The following is a 26,052-nucleotide window of genomic DNA, read 5'->3' on the forward strand; positions in this document are numbered from 1 at the left end:
ATATCCTGTTTAACCATCTTTGGCACAAAGACTGAAGCTCTTCAAACAAGGGATGTGATGCAAACCAGATCAGTCTACACATGTAGCAGGTGAAGTAGGTGGTCAGCCTTACCAGACTTTCAATCCCACCAATGAACAAAATAACAAAGTTATTTTGAGAGTGAAGAATGTTCTGAAACAGATAAAGTTCCACCAATAGAGGTGGCCAGGGAATGAGGAAGTAGAGGTAAACATACAGATTTCCCTAATGAGGTTGGACAAGAGTCACAGACAGAAAACAGCAAAACATTTGTGCTGCACAAATACCCTCACAGTTGGGAGATTGTAAAATCAAAATTAAGAAAAATAAGTCCTGTATTTCAAAAACCTCAGCAGAAAGAAAGCTGAAACTCTGATAGATATTAATTCCTTGGTATTAACGATTCATAGATTCTCTCCACAATGAGTTTTGTCAGAGTTCTATATGATCTTATATATATTTTTCATTAATTCTTTATCTCTTAGCACCTCTTTTCTTCCCTTCCATCTCCATTCACATTTCTCGTTCCTACACCACCCTGTTCTCATTTTATTCTTCTTGTTATTTTGGAGCCTATATTCAAATTAATTCAGTATACTATATTCAATATGTACTATTTTCAACCTTTTCTACATTATTTCTCACAACATTAGTCCTTGGCTAATAGAGTTGTAGAGATAATTAATAATAACATTCATAGCATATGTTAATAGATAGTGTATTCTTAAATTACAACTATTTCTGGAGATTACTCTTTTCTTTTAAAGACACACTGGGGGTTTAAATTAACATTTTGAGTGCACAGATCAGATGTATTGAGGCTACAATAAAACACCAGCCTAAGATATATCATAAAGAGATAAAGGAAACTCACAAAATACAGGAACAAAATGCCCTCAGCAGATGTACAAATTAGGACCTCAGAATATATAAACAGGCCAAGATGCCTCAAAACATTTATAACCCAATAATTAAGTCAATAGATATTGACATATTTCAACCCACACCAAGTGGATACACTTTCTTCTCAGCAGCACATGGATCATTTATTAAAATAGACCATATATCATGCTTCAAAGGAACTCTTACAAAATACAGAGAACTAGAGATAATACCCTGTATTCTATCAGATTATAATGGAATGAAATTATAAATCAATGATAAAATAAAAAATAAAAGCTACTCCAACACCTAGAAACTAAATAACATGTGACTGAATGAACAATGGGTTGTAAAAGACATCAAAGAGAAGACTAAAGAATTCTTAGAGGTAAATGAGAACACTGATGCAACATATCAAAATCTCTGAGATACTATGCAGAGAGTTCTAAGAGGCAAGTTCATGGCATGGAATTCATTCCTTAAAAGAAGAAAAAGTCAACAAATGAATGACCTAACATTACATCTCAAAGCCTTAGAAAACAGAAGAACAAATTAACCCCCAAAGCAGGAGGAGACAGGAAATAATTAAAATCAGAGATAAAATGAATGAATTGAAACAAAATAAACAATTGAAAAAATTGGAAAAGCAAAAATTAGATCTTGAAGAAAATAAATAAAATGGATAAACTGTTAGCCATGCTAATGAAGAGAAACAGACAGAGGATTCAAATTACTAACAGCTGTGATAAAAAACAAATATCATGACAGACACAAAAGAAATGCAGAGATAATTATAAATTATTTTGAAAATTTGTACTCCAATACAATAGAAAATATTGAAGGTAATCAACACATTTCTTGAGTCATATGATTTGCCCAAACTGAATCAGAACGATATACACAAGTTAAACATATCAATTTCAAGCACTGAAATAGAAGATGCCTGCCAACCAAGAAAAGCTCAGGACCTACAAGAAATTCAAAGAAGAATAGCAATACTCCTGAAATTATTTCATGAAATAGAAAATGAGGGAACACTTCCAAACTCACTTTACGAGGTCAATATCATCTGGATTCCAAAACCAGACAAAGACACATCAAAGAAAGAAAATATCAGACCAATATGTCTAATGAACATGGGTGCAAAAATTCTCAATAAAATTCTGGCAAATCAAAAACAAAAGGTAGGGCACCACAATAAAATGGATTCATCCCAGGGATGCAAGGTTGGTTTAACATATAGAAATCAATAAAATCAATAAATATAGTTCATCACATCAATGAACTTAAGGATAAGAACCATATGATCATCTCAGTAGACTCAGAACAAGCATTCAAAAATTACAGCACCCAGTTATGTTCAAAACACTACAAAAACTAGGATAACAGGAACATATCTCAACATCATAAAAGCTACGTAAGCTAAGACCGAGGCCAATATCATTCTAAATGTTGAAAACTTGAAAGCATTCTCTCTAAAAACAGAATCAAGACAAGGATGTCCTCTTTTATCATCTCTATTTAACATAGTCCTTAAAACACTAGACAGAGAAATTAGGCTAAAGAAATTAAAGGGATACAGATAGGAAAATAAGAACTCAACACTATTTGCCAAGGATATGATTTTATACCTAGAATACTCAAAAAATTCCACCAGAAAACTTCTAGAACTAATAAATGAATTCATCAAAATAGCAGAATATAAAATCAACACCCATAAATCAAAGGTATTTCTGTACACCCATGACAAATCCTCAGAAAGAGAAACAAGGAAAACTATCCCATTTACAATAGCCTGAAAAAAATAAAATATGTGGGAATCAACTAAACAAAAAAGGAGAAAGACCTCTACAATAAAAACTATAGAATTCTAAAGAAAGAAATTAAAGAAAACCTTAGAAGATGCAAAGATCTCCCTTGTGCTTGGATAGGCAGAATTAATATTGTCAAAATGACAATAGCACTATCAAAAGCACTGTACAAGTTTAATGTAATTCCAATCAAAATCCCAATGATATTCCTTATAGAAATAGAAAAAGCAGTCATGAAATTCATCTGGAAAAATAAGAAACCCAGAATAGGTGACTCAATCCTTAACAGGAAGAGCGAAGCAGGTGGCATCACTATACAGACCTTAAACTATACTACAGAGAAACAGTAATAAAACCATCATGGTATTGGCACCAAAACAGACTGGTAGACCAATAGTACAGAATAGAGGACATAGAGAGTAACCCACATAATTACAGTTATCTTATATTAGACAAAGGCACCAAAAACATACATTGGAGAAAAAATAGCCTCTTCAACAAATGGTGCTGGGAAAACTGGAAATTCATATGCAACAAAATGAAATTAAACCCTGTCTCTAACCATGCACAAAACTCAACTCAAGGTGGATGAAGGACATAAGAATTAAACCTGAGACACTGTGCCTATTAGAAAAAAAGTAGGCCCAAATCTCCATCATGGTGGATTAGGCCCCAACTTCCTTATTAAGACTCCTATATGGCAAAAAATTATAACCAAGAATCAATAAATGGGATGGATTCAAACTAAAAAGCTTCTCCTCAGCAAAACAAACAATCAGTGATGTGAATAGAATGCCTACATTTTGGAAACAAATTTTTACCACACGAACATCAGATAGAGCACTAATCTCTAGATATAAAAAGAACTCAAAAATCATAACACCAAAAAACCCAAATAACCCAACAAATAAATGGGCCAAGAAACTGAACAGACACTTCTCAAAATAAGATATACAATCAGTTAACAAATAAATATGTGAAAAAAATGTTCAACATCTCTAGCAATTAGAGAAGTGCAAATCAAAACTAAGATTCCATCTCAGTCCATTCAGAATGGCAGCTATTAAGAATACAACAACAGTAGGTGCTGGTGAGGATGTGGGGGAGAAGGCACACTCATACATTGCTGGTGAGACTGCAAATCAATGCAGCCAATATAGAAAGCATGGAGAATACTTGGAAAACTGGGAATGGATCCACCATTTGACCCAGCTATCCCACTCATTGGTCTATACCCAAAGGATTTCAAAACAGCATACATAGAGACACAGCCACATCAATGCTTTTAGCAACACGATTTACAATAGCTAAACTGTGGAACCAACCTGGATGCCCTTCAGTAGATGAATGGATTTTAAAAATGTGGTATATATACACAATGAAATATTACTCAGCATTAAAAGAGAATAAAATCATGACATTTGCAGGTAAATGGATGGCATTGGAGTATATAATGCTAAGTGAAGTTTGCCAATCCCCAAAAGCCAAATGCTGAATGCTCCTCTGATTTAAGGATGCTGATTCATAACGTGGTTGGGGGCATGCATGGGAGGATCAGATGAACTCTAGATAGGGCAAAGGGGAGGGAGGGGAAGAGAGGGGGCATTGGGGTAGGAAAGACCATGGAATGAGATGGACATTATTACCCTAAGTACATATATGAAGGCACGAATGGTGTGACTCTACTTTGTGTACAACCAGAGATATAAAACATTGTGTTCTATATGTATAATATGAATTGTAATGCATTCTGCTGTCATATATAACAAATTTAAATTTTAAAAAAGAGTGGAAAATGAACACTTTGGAAAACATATTGTTTGAAAAAGTGTATACAAATTTTGGGCCAATTTTCTTTGCCACTGCATTCACTGATGATTTCAATATTAATAATCTAAGCAATAAAAGAATCGTATCTTAATTTTTCTATAGTTTTTATTTAACTACTTTTTTATTTTTGTATTTTTGATCCAAGGTATTGAACCCAGGGTCACTTAACCAATGAGCTCCATTACCATCCCTGTTTTAATTTTAATTTTAATTTTAAGACTGGATCTTGTTAAGTTGCTTAGGGCCTCACTAAGTTGTTGAGCCTAGCTTTCAACTTGTGATCCTCCTGCCTCAGCCTCCCAAGATAATGGGATTATAGAAGTGTAACACCACACCCCACTTATTTAATTATTTGTAAGGTCTAACCTTTTTCAAATTTCATATATATCTTCTTTAATTTGCCTTTCTCTTTTTCCTAGGGCTTTGGTGTTATATCTCTTCTTGTGAGTTACGGACTATATAAAATTATTAACTATTATATTTTTCTTTTTCATAGTGCTGGAGATTGAAAGATTGAAATTAAGGCTTTTCTCACACCAGACAAGCACTCTACCACTGAGTTACACCCCTAAACTGAACCTTGTATCATTATTACTGCCAATTTTATGTAATTCATTCATTTTCAATGGTATTAATGCAGATTCGTGAAGCTGTCTTAATACACATGAAAAGTTAATGCAAAAAAAATGCCTATTTCTGAGTATATATTATACAGATTTTAATTTTCTTTTTTTCCATTAAACATTACAAAAATCCTCTCAATTTTTATTTGAATTACATTACAGTTGGATAGGTTATAATGATAAATTTAAGGTAATATTTCCCTTCATAACATGGTCTTCAAATCTAGCAACATGGTAATGAATACACATACGCCATGATTTGAATATGTCACCTGAAAAATTCAGGTGTTGACAGTGTGCCAGACTGTCATGGGACTTGTAAGAGGTGAGTAGGCCATTAGGTCTGCACCCTAATTACTGGTAGTTAAACCTTTAAAATGGGGATTTCTGGTAAATATGTGGAACTGGAGAACATCTTTCTTATGGGAAAGTACAGCATTTAACCTCTCTGAAGGTCACAGCAACAGGATCCTTAATAGACATAAAACTGACCTATGCCTTGCTCTTGAATTTCCTCAATTCCAATATTGTGAGAAATTTCTATTCTTTATAAATTACTCAGTCTCATGTATTTTTATAGAACCGAAAAATGAACTAAGCAGAAATATAAGGCTATTTTTGTAGTACTCAAGCTTATAATTTTCTTAATTTAGCCTTCATTTATATTTAAGCTAATTTATAAGTATGGCAAAATCAGATTCTACTAGTTATTTCCAAGTAGATTCAGATGATTCTAATTTGTAGATATTTGGATTTTTTGCTAACTCTTACTGTATTATTGCATGAATTCTCTTGAGGATTGAAATACACAATTCATTGTTTTGAAATAATGATACGTATTATTTTAAAATGATGACATATGTTACTTTATTGTTGTTTGTTTAAGTGTTTTTAAATTTTGAGAGATCTCTTCCCCTTCTTACTATTATTTGCAGTAAGTTTTACTTTTAGAAAGACAAATTTGTTCCATTATTTCATCTGATTATGAAAGTATTTTTTGAAAAACTAAAATCAGAATAAAATTTTAAATGCATAATGCTATTATAATCATGTAAAATTTACACCTATACATAGATACACAAGAACTATGGGTTAGAAATATATTAAACAATTAATAATGATTATCTATAAGCAATTTCTTTCATTGCTTTATCTTACTTTACTTTCAAAATAACTTTCTTTGGTATTAAAAACAAATATCTAAATAAATATAAAAATCACACCCAAAATTACTTAGTACTACTCTGATCATGTTAATTCTATATGTTGACAGAGAAATATTCAACACAAATAACTCAAGGTGTTATAATGTTGTCTTTTATTGAATATAAATTCTATTCAATGAATCTATTAAAAATTACCTTTCTCAGGCTTAGATTGTGGTTCAATGGTAGAGCACTTGCTAGCATGTGTGAGGCATTGAGATCAATTCTCAGCACCACATAAAAATAAATAAAATAAAGTCCATTGACAAATAATAAAATATTGTTTAAAACTTACCTTTCTCTGAGCAAGAATGAGATCTTGGTCTACCTTGGACATTAAAAGTGAGCCTCCATCATGTTCCATCCAGTAAAATTTCAAGTGCTGTAAATGTACTTTTGCATCCAGTTTTAACCTGTGTATAATTAAAAAGAAACTAATGTCAATAAATTATTTATATGTGCTTACTAGTTTAATCTTAACAACTGAACTTCAGTTATAATGAAAAATTTCCCCTTAAAATTGTGTGACAGAGGGCTAGGGCTGTAGCTCACTGATAGAGTGCTTGTCTCACACATGTGAGGCACTGGGTTTGATCCTCAGAAACACATAAAAATAAATAAAATTAAGATATTGTATCTGTAAAAAAAATTAATTGTGTGACAGAAGCAGTGCATGCCTTCAGAAATCAGATTTACATTTAAGACTATTATTTCAATTTATAATGTGTCAAGACTAGAGTTGGAGTGACAGATCAAAAGCTTGCTGTAGTAGTCCAGTTGAGAAACGGCTGTACGTAAACTATAATTGTAACCATGGTGATGGGGAGAAGTGTCAAGGTATAATAAACAATTAGTCCCAAAAAAACAAATGCTGAATGTTTTCTTTGATATAAGGAGGCTAATTCATAGTGGGATAGGGAGCGGGAGCATGGGAGGAATAGACGAACTCTAGATGGGGCAGAGGGATTGGAGGGGAAGGGATGGGGCATAGGGTAATTAATGATGGTGGAATGTGATGATCATTAATATCCAAATTACATGTATGAAGACACATATTGGTGTGGATATACTATGTATACAACCAGTGGTATGAAAAATTGGGCTCTACATAAGTAATAAGAATTGTAATGCATTCTGCTCTCATATATAAATACAATTGGAAGGTAGTTTTAATAGGATGGAACTACTTAGATGTAAGGAGTAAAATAGGGCATCAGTCTTTAGCAACTACTTTTATTGTGATCCAGTCACTGAAATTTTATAAGAATATAGGTAGCAGATTAGTTTCTTAAAACTTACAAGAATGAGATCAATTTTAGGCATATTGAGTTTCAGCTATCTGAGATGACTATTATACCAGTGAATACAGTCATAAAGAATAGGTGAGAAAACTGAGCTAGACATGTACATTTAGGAGTCATCCACATATGGGAAATAGGTGAAGTTACAGGTGTAGATGGAGTCATCCTGGGAAGGTGAATAGAGAGAAATAAGCCAGAAATCTCTAGAGTTTATAAGATTAGCAGAAGGAAAAAAGCCAGCAAGGGAGACGAAAAGGGAAAACTATAGATAAAGGAGCTATATCAGAAGAGTGGGAATCATGAAATCCAGAGATACAGATTATTTCAAGATGGAGACAGTAATTAATAATGTCAACAGTTATAATAAGATGATGTATTAAGTTGACAATGTATTTAGCAGAAAGGAAAAAAACTGAAACTTTGGATTTGAAGACTAACTTCAGTGATTTAATCAGTATGTAGAGTGTTGAGAAATAATTAGGAAATGTGAGGTTTTAGATTTAATGAATATAAATAATTAATATAATAAATTTGTCCATGAAGGCAAAATATGACATAGGGTAGTAGCAAGCAGTATGGGAGACTGAGAAAGTTTCATTTGTTTTTAAGATGAGAGACACTTGTCAGTGATAATGAGGAAGGAGTGAGATAGGGAATCAGTCTTTAGCAACTGTGTTGCTATGTATATATGCATATGTATGTGTGTGTGTATATATATATAGTATGTGTGTGTGTGTGTGTGTGTGTGTGTGAGACAAAGGCTGAAGTCATACTAAAGTGAGGTAGTAATTGGGCAGAGATCTGAGAGTAAGAACACATGAAATTCAGAACATAAGTGAAGGTACTTATATAGCAAAACAAAAAAGGAAAGACATTTTTACTATTTTAAGAGAAGAAACAAGGAATGAATGACTGGAGACCTAGGAAACTGTGATGGTAAGAAACTGAAACAAATTCCACACTGCAGGCATTTTTTAGTGAGATAAGATATGGGATTATTTATTTGAATATAATGGGATAAGAACGTCACATGCAGGCTGGAAATTAATATACATTTAAGTCACTGCAATAGAGAAATGTGATTAAGAGCTGTCTATGGAAACATTTCTAGGCAGCAGTGATGGTCCAGTGATGCTGGAAAATATGAGTGTGCAGAACCAGAAAACACCAATTTAAATTAAGTCATTATACTCAAATTGCTAAGTGAACAAATGATTCACTGTCTCTATCCCAGAATAAAGTCTTTGCTTGTATTTTATCATTAAAATTTTTACATAGTACCTTCCCAATTTGTGAAACATGTTATCCACTTATATAAAACCTCTCTCATTTAAAATATGATAATTCTTTGTTAGAGGACTGGGAGTGTACTTCCATGTCACTAATAAGCAAAGGAAGAAGGAATGTCAGAATAGGACACGGGAAATATGTGAACATACCTTTTAATCCCAGGTCCTGCCATGACTCTCAGCATAGGGATCAGATCTTCGGCATAGCGGCACATTGGACCAGTGCACTGAAAAGGCTCCTGGGCTTCTCCAGCCATGGGAAACTGACCCTGGTTGGAAACCACACCTGAAAAGTGAGATACTCAGATTACATCTCTAAAAACAACAAACAAAAAAGAAATGATCTCTGCCTGGTGTATTTCACCATAATGTTTAATATATCTAAAAAATCATTCTCCTGCTGAACTTCAAACCCCATTTATATTTCATGTTATTATAAATTGTTTATTATTAATAGACACATACATACTTATGGGGTACAATTTGGTGTGGAATGACGTGTATATATTGTATAATATTTAAATAATATTAAACAGATATATGTTCTCAAATATTTATCATTTCTTTTTTAATATTTTATTTTTCAGTTGTAGTTGGACACAATATCTATTTATTTATTTATATGTGGTGCTGAGGATCGAACCCAGGGCCTCACATGTGCTAGGCAAGTCATCTACCACTGAGCCACAACCCCAGCCCCAAATATTTATCATTTCTTTTTTTTAAAGACAGAGAGAGAGAGAGAGAGAGAGAGAGAGAGAGAGAGAGAGAGAGAGAGAGAGAGAATTTTTTTAATATTTATTTTTCAGTTTTCGGTGGACACAATATCTTTTATTTTATTGTATTTTTATGGGGTGCTGAGGATGGAACCCAGAGCCAAGTGAACGCTTGCCAGGCAAGCGTGTTACCACTTGAGCCACATCCCCAGCCCCATTTATCATTTCTTTATGGAGAAAACATTCAGAGTGAAGATGGCAAAGTGGAAGTAGGCCAAAAATCTCAACTCCTTTACAATCTGGAACTGAAGCTGATCAGAAAGGTGATTGACAGGTAGACAGGTTTATAGCAGCACAATCCACAATAGCTAAGCTATGGAACAAACCTAGATGCCTGTCAACAGATGAATGGATAAAGAAATTCTGGTACATACACACAATAAAATAGTACTCAGCTATAAAGAATGACTTTACAGTATGTACCAGTAAATGGATGGATCCAAAGGCTATCATGCTAAGTGAAATAAGCCAATTCCCCCCCCTTAAAAAAAGTCAAATGTTCTTTCTTATACATGGATGCTAATATACAATAAGAGGAAGAAGAATAATAGAAGTTTGGTGGATTAGAAAAAGACAAATAAAGGGAAGGGGAGAGGGGACAGTAATAGAAAAGATAATAGAAAACAGTGGAATGAATCTGACATAACTTTCCTTTGTACACATATGAATCCACCACAGTGCATCTAGATATCATGTACATCCACAAGAATGGAATCCTAATTAGAATAAGATATATTCCATACTTGTATGTGTGTGTGTGTGTGTGTGTGTGTATCAAAATAAACTCTACTGTCATGTAAAACTAAAAATAATAATAAAATAAATATCTATATAGGAAAATTAGAAAAAATAGTGCTTTATAAATATACATAAAGGTGAATTTCACTTTATATTGGTACAAAGCATAATTTAGTCAATTTCATTACAACACTTCTTCCTTTTCCTGTCTTTATTTCCTCTCCCTTAGTCCCCTTCCTAGGATGCACTCACTGATCTGTGTGCTCTTTCCCATGGTATTTCTCCACCTCTTTTTTTCTTTATTTTGGTCTAGCTTTTGCATATGAAGGAAACCTTTGCCCTTGACTTTCTGAGTGTGGCTTATTTCACTTAGCCTGATGTTCTCCAGTTTTATCCATTTATTAGTGAATGCCAAAATCCAATTTTTCTTCAAAGCTGAGTAAATCTCCAAGTTTTCTATATCTATTCAAGTGTGGACAGGCACCTGGGCTAGTTCTATAAGTGAATTGCATTGCTATATACACTGATGTGGCTGCATAACTATAGTATGCTACTTTTAGTTATTTGGATAAATACCAAGGATGGGGATAACAGAGTCATATGATGGTTCTATTACTAGTCTTTGAATGATCTCCATATTACTTTCCAGAGTTGTTAGACCAATAGGCACTCCCAACAAAAATGTATGTGTGTAGATTTTTCCCAACATCCTCACCAACATTTAATGTTATTTGCGTTCTTGATTATTGCCATTTGAATTGAGTGAAATTAAATCTCAATATAGTTTTGCTTTGCATATCCCTGATTACAAATGTTGAACATTTTTACACATATTTTTTGGCTGTCTATTACTTTTTATGAGAAATGTCTGTTCAGTTGTTTGCCCATATATTAATTGGGTTATTTTTTTAAGTTTCTTGAGTTTGTTATATATTCTGGATATTAATTCCTTGTCTGAGAAGCAGGTGGCAAAAATCCTAAACATTCTGTAGGATCTTTCTTCACAATATTGTTTACTTTGATGTGCAAAATATTTTTAATTTGATTCTGTGCCACTTATTGATTCTTGGTTTTATTTCTTGTGTTTTAGGCATCTTGTTAAGGAAGTAGGTATCTGTGACAATATGTTTAAGTGTTGAGACTACCAGTTCTTCTGAAAATTGCCAAGTTTCATGTCTAATTCTTAGGTATTTGATCAACTTTCAGTTGACATTTCTGATAGCGATAAGAATTTAGATTCATTCTTCGACAAATGGATACACAGATTTACCAGCACCATTTGTTAAAATTGCTATCTTTTCTCCAGAGTATGTTTTGGGCACCTTTGTCAAGTGTCGTATGTCTCTATCTGTGTGGGTTTGTCTCTATGTCTTCTATTCTAATCCATTACTCTTCATGTCTGTTTTGACTCAGTAACATGCTGTTTTGATACTATAGCTCTGCAGTGTAATTTGAAGTCTGGAATTGTGATAACTCCAGAACTGCTCTTCTTTTTTTTTAATTTTTTATTGTTGGTTGTTCAAAACATTACATAGTTCTTGATATATCATATTTCACACTTTGATTCAAGTGGGTTATGAACTCCCATTTTTACCCCGGATACAGATTGCAGAATCATATCAGTTACACATCCATTGATTTACATGTTGCCATACTAGTGTCTGTTCTATTCTGCTGCCTTTCCTATCCTCTACTATCCCCCCTCCCCTCCCCTCGCCTCTTCTCTCTCTACCCCCTCTACTGTCATTCATTTCTCCCCCTTGTATTATTTTTCCCTTTCCCCTCACTTCCTCTTGTATGTAATTTTGTATAACCCTGAGGGTCTCCTTCCATTTCGATGCAATTTCCCTTCTCTCTCCCTTTCCCTCCCACCTCTCATCCCTGTTTAATGTTAATCTTCTTCTCATGCTCTTCGTCCCTACTCTGTTCTCCTTATACCAAAGAGGACATTTGGCATTTGTTTTTCAGGGATTGGCTAGCTTCACTTAGCATAATCTGCTCTAATGCCATCCATTTCCCTGCAAATTCTATGATTTTGTCATTTTTTAAAGCAGAGTAACACCCCATTGTGTATAAATGCCACATTTTTGTATCCATTCGTCTATTGAAGGGCATCTAGGTTGGTTCCACAGTCTTGCTATTGTGAATTGTGCTGCTATGAACATCGATGTAGCAGTGTCCCTGTAGCATGCTCTTTTCAGGTCTTTAGGGAATAGAATGAGAAGGGGAATAGCTGGGTCAAATGTTGGTTCCATTCCCAGCTTTCCAAGAAATCTCCATACTGCTTTCCAAATTGGCTGCACCAATTTGCAGTCCCACCAGCAATGTACAAGTGTACCCTTTTCCCCACATCCTCGCCAGCACTTGTTGTTGTTTGACTTCATAATGGCTGCCAATCTTACTGGAGTGAGATGGTATCTTAGGGTGGTTTTGATTTGCATTTCTCTGACTGCTAGAGATGGTGAGAATTTTTTCATGTGCTTGCTGATTGATTGTATGTCCTCCTCTGAGAAGTGTCTGCTCAGGTCCTTGGCCCATTTGTTGATTGGGTTATTTGTTATCTTACTGTCTAATTTTTTGAGTTATTTGTATACTCTGGATATTAGGGCTCTATCTGAAGTGTGAGGAGTAAAGATTTGTTCCCAGGATGTAGGCTCCCTATTTACCTCTCTTATTGTTTCTTTTGCTGAGAAAAAAACTTTTTAGTTTGAGTAAGTCCCATTTGTTGATTCTAGTTATTAACTTTTGTGCTATGGGTGTCCTATTGAGGAATTTGGAGCCTGACCCCACAGTATGTAGATTGTAGCCTACTTTTTCTTCTATCAGACGGCGTGTCTCTGATTTGATATCAAGCTCCTTGATCCATTTTGAATTAACTTTTGTGCATGGCGAGAGAAAGGGATTCAGTTTCATTTTGTTGCATATGGATTTCCAGTTTTCCCAGCACCATTTGTTGAAGATGCTATCCTTCCTCCATTGCATGCTTTTAGCCCCTTTATCAAATATAAGGTAGTTGTAGTTTTGTGGATTGGTTTCTGTGTCCTCTATTCTGTACCATTGGTCCACCCGCCTGTTTTGGTACCAGTACCATGCTGTTTTTGTTACTATTGCTCTGTAGCATAGTTTGAAGTCTGGTATCGCTATACCGCCTGATTCACACTTCCTGCTTACCATTGTTTTTGCTATTCTGGGTCTTTTATTTTTCCATATGAATTTCGTGATCGCTTTCTCTATTTCTACAAGAAATGCCGTTGGGATTTTGATTGGCATTGCATTAAACCTATAGAGAACTTTTGGTAATATCGCCATTTTGATGATGTTAGTTCTGCCTATCCATGAACAGGGTATATTTTTCCATCTTCTAAGATCTTCTTCTATTTCTCTCTTTAGGGTTCTGTAGTTTTCATTGTATAAGTCTTTCACCTCTTTTGTTAGGTTGATTCCCAAGTATTTTTTTTTTTTGAGGATATTGTCAATGGAGTGGTTGTCCTCATTTCCATTTCAGAGGATTTGTCACTAATATACAGGAATGCCTTTGATTTATGCGTGTTGATTTTATATCCTGCCATTTTGATGAATTCATTTATTAACTCTAGTAGTTTCTTTGTAGACCCTTTTGGGTCTGCTAGGTATAGAATCATGTCAGCTGCAAATAGTGATAATTTAAGTTCTTCTTTTCCTGTTTTTATGCCTTTAATTTCTTTCGTCTGTCTAATTGCTCTGGCCAGTGTTTCGAGAACTATGTTGAACAGAAGTGGAGAGAGAGGGCATCCCTGTCTTGTTCCAGATTTTAGAGGGAATGCCTTCAATTTTTCTCCATTCAGAATGATGCTAGCCTGAGGCTTAGCATAGATTGCTTTTACAATATTGAGGTATGTTCCTGTTATCCCTAGTTTTTCTAGAGTTTTGAACATAAAGGGATGCTATACTTTGTCAAATGCTTTTTCCTCATCTATCAAGATGATCATATGGTTCTTATTTTTAAGTGTATTGATGTGGTGAATAGCATTTATTGATTTCCGTATATTGAACCAGCCTTGCATCCCAGGGATGAATCCTACTTGATCATGGTGTACAATTTTTTTGATATGTTTTTGTATCCGATTCGCCAGAATTTTATTGAGGATTTTTGCATCTAGGTTCATTAGAGATATTGGTCTGTAGTTTTCTTTCTTTGAAGTGTCTTTGTCTGGTTTAGGTATCAGGGTGATGTTGGCCTCGTAGAATGAATTTGGAAGTTCTCCCTCTTTTTCTATTTCCTGAAGTAGCTTGAAAATTGTTGGTATTAGTTCCTCTTTAAAGGTTTTGTAAAACTCGGCTCTATACCCATCCGGTCCTCGGCTTTTCGTAGTTGGTAGTCTTTTGATGGTTTCTTCTATTTCCTCAATTGATATTGGTCTGTTTAGGTTGTCTATATCCTCCTGACCCAATCTGGGCAGATCATATGACTTAAGAAATTTATCGATGCCTTCACTATCTTTTAATTTATTGGAGTATAAGGATTCAAAATAATTTCTGATTATCTTCTGTATTTCTGAAGTGTCTGTTGTGATATTGCCTTTTTCATCCCATATGCTAGTAATTTGAGTTCTCTCTCTTCTTCTCTTCGTTAGCATGGCTAAGGGTCTGTCGATTTTATTTATTTTTTCAAAGAACCAACTTTTAGTTTTGTCAATTTTTTCAATTGTTTCTTTTGTTTTGATTTCATTATTTTCATCTCTGATTTTAATTATTTCTTGCCTTCTACTTCTTTTGCTGTTGTTTTGCTCTTCTTTTTCTAGGATTTTGAGGTGAAGTATGAGATCATTTATTTGTTGGTTTTTTTCTTTTTTTAAGGAATGAACTCCAAGCAATGAATTTTCCTCTTAGAACTGCTTTCAACGTGTCCCATAGATTCTGATATGTTGTGTCTGTGTTTTCATTTATCTCTAAGAATTTTTTAATTTCCTCCTTGATGTCTTCTATAACCCATTGATCATTCAGTAACCTATTGTTCATTCTCCAAGTGCTGTATGCTTTTTCCTTCCTTCTTTTATTGTTGATTTTCAGTTTCATTCCATTCTGATCAGATAATCTGCATGGTATTATCTCTACTCCTTTATATTGTCTAAGAGTTGCCCTGTGACATAATATATGATCTATTTTTGAGAAGGATCCATGTGCTGCTGAGAAAAAAGTGTAACTCTTGATGTTGGGTGGTATATTTTATATATGTCAATTAAGTCTAGGTTATTAATTGTGTTATTGACTTCTATAGTTTCCTTATTCAACTTTTGTTTGGAAGATCTGTCCAGTGGAGAGAGAGGTGTGTTGAAGTCTCCCATGATTATTGTATGGTGGTCTATTAGACTCTTGAACTTGAGAATCGAGTTTGTTAGATGAACATAGCTGCACCATTGCTTGGGGCATATATATTTATGATTGTTATGTCTTGTTGGTGTATGGTTCCCTTGAGCAGTATGTAGTGTCCCTCTTTATCCCTTTTGATTAACTTTGGCTTGAAATCTATTTTATTTGATATGAGTATGGACACTCCTGCTTGTTTCCGAAGTCCATATGAGTGATATGATTTTTCCCAACCTTTCACCTTCAGCCAATGTATGTCTTTTTCCTATCAAATGCATCTACTGTAGGCAACATATTGTTGGGTCTTGTTTTGTGATCCATTCTACTAGCCTGTGTCTCTTAATTGGTGAGTTTAAGCCATTAACATTTAGGGTCATTATTGAGATATGGGTTGTTTTTCCAGCCATATTTGTTTATTTATGTTACTAAACATGGTTTGTTTTCCTCTTTGATTATTCCCCCCCCCCCTTTACAGTCCTACCTCCCACTGTTGGTTTTCATTGTTATTTTCCATTTCCTCTTCCTGTAATGTTTTGCCGAGGATGTTTGAAGAGATGATTTTCTAGCTGCAAATTCTTTTAAATTTGTTTATCATGGAAGGTTTTAATTTCATCTTCCATCCTGAAGCTTAATTTCGCTGGATACACAATTCTTGGTTGGAACCCATTTTCTTTCAGTGTTTGAAATATGTTATTCCAGTACCTTCTAGCTTTCAGAGTCTGTGTTGAAATATCAGCTGTTATCCTGATTGGCTTACCCCTAAACGTAATCTGCTTCCTTTCTCTTGTAGCTTTTAAAATTCTCTCCTTATTCTGTATGTTGGGCATCTTCATTATAATGTGTCTAGGTGTGGATCTCTTATGATTTTGCACATTCGGCGTCCTGTAGCCTTCTAGCATTTGGGATTCTGTCTCATTCTTCAAGTCTGGGAAGTTTTCTCGTATTATTTCATTGAATAGATTGCTCATTCCTTTGGTTTGGAGTTCTATACCTTCCTGTATCCCAATGACTCTTAAGTTTGGTCTCTTAATGTTATCCCATATTTCTTGGATGTTCTGCTCATGGTTTCTTAACAGGCTTGCTGAGCTGTCTATGTTCTTTTCAAGTTGAAATACTTTGCTTCATTGTCTGATGTTCTATCTTCTAAGTGTTCTACTCTGCTGGTAGTATTCTCAATTGAGTTTTTAAGTTGGTTTATTGCTTCCTGCATTTCTAGGATTTCTGTTTGTTTGTTTTTTATAACCTCTATCTCCCTGTATAGTTGATCCTTTGCTTCCTGGATTTGTTTGTGTAATTCATTGTCGAAGTGATCTTTCATTGTCTGATTTTGCTGTCTAATGTCTTCCTTGAGACTCCAGATCATCTGAAGCATGTATATTCTGAATTCTTTATCTGACATTCCATCTGCTGCAGCTATTACCTCTTCTAAAGTTGAGTTGACCTACATTGCTTGTGGTCCTTTCTTTCCTTGTCTTTTCATACTGCTTGCGTTTCTTTCTGCTTGGTGAAACTGTTGTGTTTTTGAAATTTTTCCCCCTATATATTTATATTGCTCTTGTATAGTTGAAAAGTCTCCCTTGCAGGGTCGGGCGGCGGTCTGCCTACCTTGCAGGCGCAGGCGGCTGCTCTGCTCTGCCCCTCCTCCAATTGGTGTGACGTGTTTACCACGCCCGCGGACCCCTGGGCCTGTCTGCCGGTCGGTCGCAGGTCTGCCTACCTTGCAGGCGCGGGTGGCAGCTCTGCTCTGCCCCTAGTCCAATTGGGGTAACGCCGGCGGGCCGCTGGGCCTGTGCCGGGCGCGGGCGGCAGCTCTGCTCTGCCCCTCTGGTTTGATGACAAAGTGAGAGAGACTCGGGTGTTTGTGACTCACTTTCTTTACCAGAAGACCAACTGTTTCTGTCGCCGCTGGTATCGATGAAGTTCTCTCCTCCGCCGCTTTCTGATGACATCAGATCTCTGCCATGTTGGTATCCCATGCGAATGGCAGCATTTCGTTCCCTTTGCCGGGTGACCAAAGCAACGGGTGAGTCCTGACTGGCCCTCACAAGCCCCGTCTCAGTCCTGTTGCCACTGCCTATGAAGGCTCGGTTGGTATTTACCTCCACAGTATTCCGCAGGATCCGGACCGAGAAGCAGTTTCTGCAGGTTCTTTATCCCTGGGCCAGAGCAGTTCCGGGAGCCGGAATTCGGCTGCTCCATGCTCGGTGTATGTTCTGATAGGAGCAGGCTCCAGGAAACAGTTTCCATGGGTTAATTAGCACCGAGCCTGTTCTATGGCTGAATCTCTTCTTCCAATCCTTCGTGCCAATCTCCGCGTCTCGCCGCTTCCCATTGGCTGGTTTTGGCGTTCCGCGGCTCCTCCAGGAACAGTTCCTCACCGAACCCGGGAGGACGCGGCTGGCGGAGAAGGGGCGGGGGGAGGGTGGGAGGGAAGACGGGGGAGATGGCAGAGATGGAAGCGAGGGGGGCCCAGCAATGCTCTTCTTACTCAGGATTCCTTTGACTATTCTAGTCTATTATTTTTTTCAAATGAATTTTAGAACAGTTTTTTTTAATTTCTGTGAAAAATGTCATTTGTGTTTTGATGGGGATTGCATTGAATCTATAAAATGCTTTTGGTACTGTGGCCATTTTGATATTAAATCTGCCTGTCCATGAACATGGGAGATCTTTCCAACTTCTAAGGTCTTCTTCAGTTACTTTCTTCAGTGTTCTGTATTTTTCATCATACAGACCTTTCACCTCCCTGGTTAAATTAATTCCCAAATATATTTTAGGGTATTGTGAATGGGACAGTTTTCCAGATTTCTTTCTCAGCAATAGTAAAAGAAAGATATTGACTTATGAATGTTGATATTGTACCCTACAAAGTATTGCTGAATTTACTTATCAGCTCTAGAAGTCTTCTGGTTGACTTTTTTGGATTATATAAAGGAACATGTCATAAGCAAATAGATAACTTGACTTCTGTTGTTGTTAGTATCATTTTAATTTTGTGCTCTGGCTACTGCTTTAAGAACTATAATGAACAGAAGTGATGAGGATAGATAGCCTTGTTTTTCCCCCTGATATTAGAGAAAATGTTTTCAGTTTTTGTCTGTTCAGTATGATGTTGACTTTGGTTTGTCATATATGATAATGAGGTGTGTTGTTTCTATCACTAGTTTTTCCAGTGTTTTTAAAATCATTGGGTGATAGATTTTGTCAAAGGTTTTTTTATCCATCTGTTAAGATTATCATGTATTTTCCCTTGATTCTATTTATGCAATACATTAAATTTATTGATTTGCATATGTTGAACCAAACTGAATTCCTGTAATGAAACCAAATTGGCCAACATATAAAATCTTAATGTTTTCTGAATGTAGGTTACTAATATTTAATTAATAATTTCATGTTTATGTTCTTTAGGGATACTGGTATGTAGTTTTCTTTCCATGATGTGTCTTTTTCAGGTTTTTGGTATCAGGGTGATTCTGACTTCATGCAATGAATCAAGGAGTGTTCCCTCCCAGTAAGACTCCTAAAGCTCGGGAGAAACCAAGAAACAATAAGTGTGATGACTTTAAATTAAAAAGCTTCTTACCATCAAAGGAAATAAGACTCTAGCTACTCTTCTGATAGGACATTAATAACCAAAATTTATACAGAATTCAAAAAACATCTAACACCAAAAAGAGAAATAACCTGATAAATAAATAGGAAAATGAACTAAACAGGTATTTCTCAAAGAAGAAATGCAAATGGCCAATAAAAATATTTTTTAAATGCTCAACATCCATCCCTACTAATCATGGCAATGAAAATAACAACTATACTGAGAGTTCATCCATCTCACTTTAGTTAGAATGGGAATCAACAAAAATATAAATAATAAATGATGGTGAGGATGTGGGGGGAAAGGCACATGTATGAATACATTGTTGTTGGGTCTGTAAATTGATCTAACTGCTTTGGACAGCTATTCAGAGAATGTTCTCCAGAGACACAAACTTGTTCTGCATTTCAGAGACTGGCTGAAATACTAATTGCTTTTGTATTAATTGTTCACAAAAGAGTAATGTTTTGCTGTCTCATTTTTTGTTGTCCTAGCATGATCCTTGCCCTATGTATACCTTGTCCAGTCACCTGCCAACTGCCACCATGGACCTCTAGACTTGTCTGATGTTGAATACCCCAAACTGACAGAAAACATAGACTTTGGGTCACTTCCACCCAACTTTGGCCTCTATCAGCAGGAAGCAGCTTGGAGATGTCATCACTCATTTTTTCCATAATAAATGGAATGTAGAAATTAACAGTGGGAAATGTAACAGTGGTAGACTTTACTTTTTGGACACAGCTCTTGCTACTTATTTTTTTTTATTGATTGTTCAAAACATTACAAAGCTCTTGATATATCATATTTCATACATTAGATTCAAGTTGGTTATGAACTCCCAATTTTACCCCAAATATAGATTGCAGAATCACATCGATTGCACATCCACAGTTTTACATAATGCCCTATTAGTAACTGTTGTATTCTGCTACCTTTACTATCCTCTACTATCCCCCCTCCCCTCTCCTCCCATCTTCTCTCTCTACCCCATCTACTGTAATTCATTTCTCTCCTTATTTATTTTCCCATTCCCCTCACAACCTCTTATATGTAATTTTGTATAACAATGAGGGTCTCCCTCCATTACCATGCAATTTCCCTTTTCTCTCCCTTTCCCTCCCACCTCATGTCTCTGTTTAATGTTAATCTTTTCTTCCTGCTCTTCTTCCCTGCTCTATTCTTAGTTGCTCTCATTATATCAAAGAAGACATTTGGTATTTGTTTTTTAGGGATTGGCTAGCTTCACTTAGCATAATCTGCTCTAATGCCATCCACTTCCCGGCAAAATCCATGATTTTGTCATTTTTTAGTGCTGCATAATACTCCATTGTGTATAAATGCCACATTTTTTTTATCCATTCATCTATTGAAGGGCATCTGGGTTGGTTCCACAGTCTAGCAATTGTGAATTGTGCTGCTATGAACATCGATGTGGCAGTATCCCTGTAGTACGCTCTTTTAAGGTCCTCAGGGAATAGTCCGAGAAGGGCAATAGCTGGGTCAAATGGTGGTTCCATTCCCAGCTTTCCAAGAAATCTCCATACTGCTTTCCAAATTGGCCACACCAGTTTGTAGTCCCACCAGCAATGTACAAGTGTACCCTTTTCCCCACATCCTCGCCAGCACTTGTTGTTGTTTGACTTCATAATGGCTGCCAATCTTACTGGAGTGAGATGGTATCTTAGGGTGGTTTTGATTTGCATTTCTCTGACTGCTAGAGATGGTGAGCATTTTTTCATGTACTTGTTGATTGATTGTATGTCCTCCTCTGAGAAGTGTCTGTTCAGGTCCTTGGCCCATTTGTTTATTGGGTTATTTGTTATCTTATTGTCTAATTTTTTGAGTTATTTGTATACTCTGGATATTAGGGCTCTATCTGAAGTGTGAGGAGTAAAAATTTGTTCCCAGGATGTAGGCTCCCTATTTACCTCTCTTATTGTTTCTCTTGCTGAGAAAAAACTTTTCCGTATAAGTCAGTCCATTTGTTGATTCTTGTTATTAACTCTTGTGCTATGGGTGTCCTATTAAGGAATTTGGAGCCCGACCCCACAATATGTAGATCGGAGCCAACTTTTTCTTCTATCGGACGCAGAGTCTCTGATTTGATATCTAGCTCCTTGATCCACTTTGAGTTAACTTTTGTGCATGGCGAGAGAATGGGATTCAGTTTCATTTTGTTGCATATGGATTTCCAGTTTTCCCAACACCATTTGTTGAAGATGCTATCCTTCCTCCATTGCATGCTTTTAGCTCCTTTATCAAATATAAGATAGTTGTAGCTTTGTGGATTAGTCTCTGTGTCCTCTATTCTGTGCCATTGGTCCACCCACCTGTTTTGGTACCAGTACCATGCTGTTTTTGTTACTATTGCTCTGTAATATAGTTTGAAATCTGGTATCACTATACCGCCTGATTCACACTTCCTGCTTAGAATTGCTTTTGCTATTCTGGGTCTTTTATTTTTCCATATGAATTTCATGATTGCTTTATCTATTTCTACAAGAGATGCCGTTGGGATTTTGATTGGCATTGCATTAAACCTATAGAGAACTTTTGGTAATATCACCATTTTGATGATGTTAGTTCTGCCTATCCATGAACAGGGTATATTTTTCCATCTTCTAATATCTTAAAAGGTACATATTTTTCTTTTCCTCTTCTCCCTCTCAGTCTTCCTAACCTGGGGGCAGGGAACAAGATCATCTTGAGTTATCTGTTCTCCACAGAAAGGAGATGTCACCAGAAGAACTTGGAAGTGACTATCTCCCAAATTAACAAGTGTATTTCAACACACTGTCAGGGTGTACTTGGGACCTCCTGCCAAGGCAAACTTGAAATGGAGCTTTTGAATAGTTTCTTTTAAATCCCTCTGATTTCTCTGATGGGGAGACTCACAGCCTCTGAGACACAAGTACCCTGTGTTTCTTCTTTGCTAGCAAAGCAATAAAACTTTTTCCTTTTTCTCAAAACCATGTCCTTTTTATTGAGTTGGCATTGGGGACAAGGATTGAGCGTTTGATAACAAAATAAGAAACGAAATCACCATGACTCAGCTATCCCATTCCTTTGTATTTAACCAAAATAACTAAAATCAGCATACTATATTGATATATTCATACCAATATTTGTTCCAGAATAATTCATAATAGTCAAGTCATGGAAACATCTCACATAATTTCATAAATACTAGCTCAGTGTATACTCCACTGTATATACAGTTAAGCTTTAACAGCCATATCAAAGAATGAAATTGTCATTTTCTGGTGAATGGATGGAACTGAATGAATAATATCATACTGTGTGAAATAAGTCAGTCTTAGAAAACCAAGGGTTTTCTTAGAAGCAGAAGCTAGAGAGAAATAAGGAATTAAAAAGGGGAGAATCTAATGAAGTCAGAAGAGCAATGGAGTACAGAAATGTGAATGAAGGAACAGAGAAGAAGCCATGCTAACGAAGAGAAGAAGAGAGAAAACTCAAATGACTAACATACGGGATGAAAAAGGCAATATCACAACAGACACTACAGAAATACAGAAGATAATTAGAACGTATTTTGAAACCCTATATTCTAATAAAATAGAAGACAGTGAAGACATTGATAAATTTCTTAAGTCATATGTGCTGCCCAGATTGAGTCAGGAAGACACACACAATTTAAACAGACCAATAACAAAGGAAGAAATAGAAGAAGCCATCAAAAGACTACCAACCAAGAAAAGCCCTGGACCAGATGGGTATACAGCGGAGTTTTACAAAACTTTCAAAGAAGAATTAATACCAATACTTTTCAAGCTATTTCAAGAAATAGGGAAAGAAGGAGCTCTTCCAAATTCATTCTATGAGGCCAACATCACCCTGATCCCGAAACCAGACAAAGACATTTCAAAGAAAGAAAGCTACAGACCAATATCTCTAATGAACATAGATGCAAAAATTCTCAATAAAATCCTGGCGAATTGAATACAAAAGCATATCAAAAAAATTGTGCACCATGATCAAGTAGGATTCATCCCTGGGATGCAAGGTTGGTTCAATATACGGAAATCAATAAATATTATTCACCACATCAATAGACTTAAAGATAAGAACCATATGATCATCTCGATAGATGCAGAAAAAGCATTTGACAAAGTACAGCATCCTTTTATGTTCAAAACACTAGAAAAACTGGGGATAACAGGAACTTACCTCAACATTGTAAAAGCTATATATGCTAAGCCTCAGGCTAGCATCATTCTAAACAGAGAAAAACTGAAGGCATTCCCGCTAAAATCTGGAACAAGACAGGGATGCCCTCTCTCACCACTTCTATTTAATTTAGTCCTTGAAATACTAGCCAGAGCAATTAGACAGACAAAAGAAATTAAAGGCATAAAAATAGGAAAAGAAGAATTTAAAATATCACTATTTGCGGACGATATGATCCTATACCTAGAAGACCCAAAAGGGTCCACAAAGAAACTACTAGAACTAATAAATGAATTCAGCAAAGTGGCAGGATATAAAATCAATACGCATAAATCAAAGGCATTCCTGTATATCAGCAACAAAACTTCTGAAATGGAAATGAGGACAACCACCCCATTCACAATATCCTCAAAAAAAAATAAAATACTTGGGAATCAACCTAACAAAAGAGGTGAAAGATTTATACAATGAAAACTACAGAACCCTAAAGAGAGAGATAGAAGAAGATCTTAGAAGATGGAAAAATGTACCCTGTTCATGGATAGGCAGAACCAACATCATCAAAATGGCGATATTACCCAAAGTTCTCTACAGGTTCAACACAATGCCAATCAAAATCCCAACGGCATTTCTGGTAGAAATAGATAAAGCAATCATAAAATTCATATGGAAAAACAAAAGACCCAGAATAGCAAAAGCAATTCTAAGCAAGAAGTGTGAATCGGGAGGTATAGCGATACCAGATTTCAAACTGTACTACAGAGCAATAGTAACAAAAACAGCATGGTACTGGTACCAAAACAGGCAGGTGGACCAATGGTACAGAATAGAGGACACAGAGACCAATACACAAAATTACAACTTTCTCATATTTGATAAAGGCGCTAAAAGCATGCAATGGAGAAAGGATAGCATCTTCAACAAATGGTGCTGGGAAATCTGGAAATCCATATGCAACAAAATGAAACTGAATCCCTTTCTCTCGCCATGCACAAAAGTTAATTCAAAATGGATCAAGGAGCTAGATATCAAATCAGAGACTCTGCACCTGAGAGAAGAAAAAGTTGGCTCCAATCTATACATTGTGGGGTCGGGCTCCAAATTCCTTAATAGGACGCCCATAGCCCAAGAGTTAAATACAAGAATAAACAAATGGGACTTACTGAAACTAAAAAGTTTTTTCTCAGCAAGAGAAACAATAAGAGAGGTAAATAGGGAACCTACATCCTGGGAACAAATTTTTACTCCTCACACTTCAGATAGAGCCCTAATATCCAGAATATACAAAGAACTCAAAAAATTAAACAATAAGATAACAAGCAACCCTATCAACAAATGGGCCAAGGACCTGAACAGACACTTCTCAGAGGAGGACATACAATCAATCAACAAGTACATGAAAAAATGCTCACCATCTCTAGCAGTCAGAGAAATGCAAATCAAAACCACCCTAAGATACCATCTCCCTCCAGTAAGATTGGCAGCCATTATGAAGTCAAGCAACAATAAGTGCTGGTGAGGATGTGGGGAAAAGGGTACACTTGTACATTGCTGGTGGAACTGCAAATTGGTGCGGCCAATATGGAAAGCAGTATGGAGATTCCTAGGAAAGCTGGGAATGGAACCACCATTTGACCCAGCTATTGCCCTTCTCGGTCTATTCCCTGAGGACCTTAAAAGAGCATACTATAGGGATACTGCCACATCAATGATCATAGCAGCACAATTCACAATAGCTAGACTTTGGAATCAACCTAGATGCCCTTCAATAGATGAATGGATTAAAAAACTGTGGCATCTATACACAATGGATTATTACGCAGCACTAAAAAATGACAAAATCATGGATTTTGCAGGGAAGTGGATGGCATTAGAGCAGATTATGCTAAGTGAAGCTAGCCAATCCTTAAAAAACAAATGCCAAATGTCTTCTTTGATATAAACAGAGCAACTAAGATCAGAACAGGGAAGAAGATCATGAGGAAAAGATTAACATTAAACAGAGACGAGTGGGGGGAGAGAAAGGGAGAGAGAAGGGAAACTATGGAAATGGAAGGAGACCCTCATTGTTACACAAAATTGCATATAAGAGTTTGTGAGGGGAAAGGGGAAAAAAAAACAAGGGAGAGAATTAAACAACAGCAGATGGGGTAGAGAGGGAAGATGAGAGGGAAGGGTAGGGGGGATAGTAGGGGATAGGAAAGGTAGCAGAATACAACAGTCATTAATATCGTATTATGTAAAAATGTGGATGAGTAACCGATGTGATTCTGCAACTTGTATTTGGGGTAAAAAATGGGAGTTCATAACCCACTTGAATCAAATGTATGGAAGATGATATATCATGAGCTTTGTAATGTTTTGAACAAGCAATAAAAAAAAAAGCAAAAAAAAAGGAACAGAGAAGAGATGGGAAAGGGGAGGAATAGCAAAATGAAACTAA

The 26,052-nt window shown here is 35.9% G+C and overlaps 1 protein-coding gene across 1 annotated transcript in view; it reads right to left on the reverse strand.

Moving 5' to 3' along the window:
* Positions 1-26,052, reverse strand: part of Faah2 (fatty acid amide hydrolase 2) — a 114,884-nt gene that overhangs the window by 56,456 nt on the left and 32,376 nt on the right. The window contains 2 exon segments of the mRNA XM_046449680.2: positions 6,666-6,783; positions 9,111-9,246. Coding sequence (XP_046305636.2) covers positions 6,666-6,783; positions 9,111-9,246 — 254 coding nt within the window.

The sequence above is a fragment of the Marmota monax genome, unplaced genomic scaffold (genome assembly GCF_021218885.2).
Source record: "Marmota monax isolate L192 unplaced genomic scaffold, Marmota_monax_Labrador192_F-V1.1 WCK01_AAM20220418_F8-fsc00354, whole genome shotgun sequence".
Classification (NCBI taxonomy): domain Eukaryota; kingdom Metazoa; phylum Chordata; class Mammalia; order Rodentia; family Sciuridae; genus Marmota; species Marmota monax.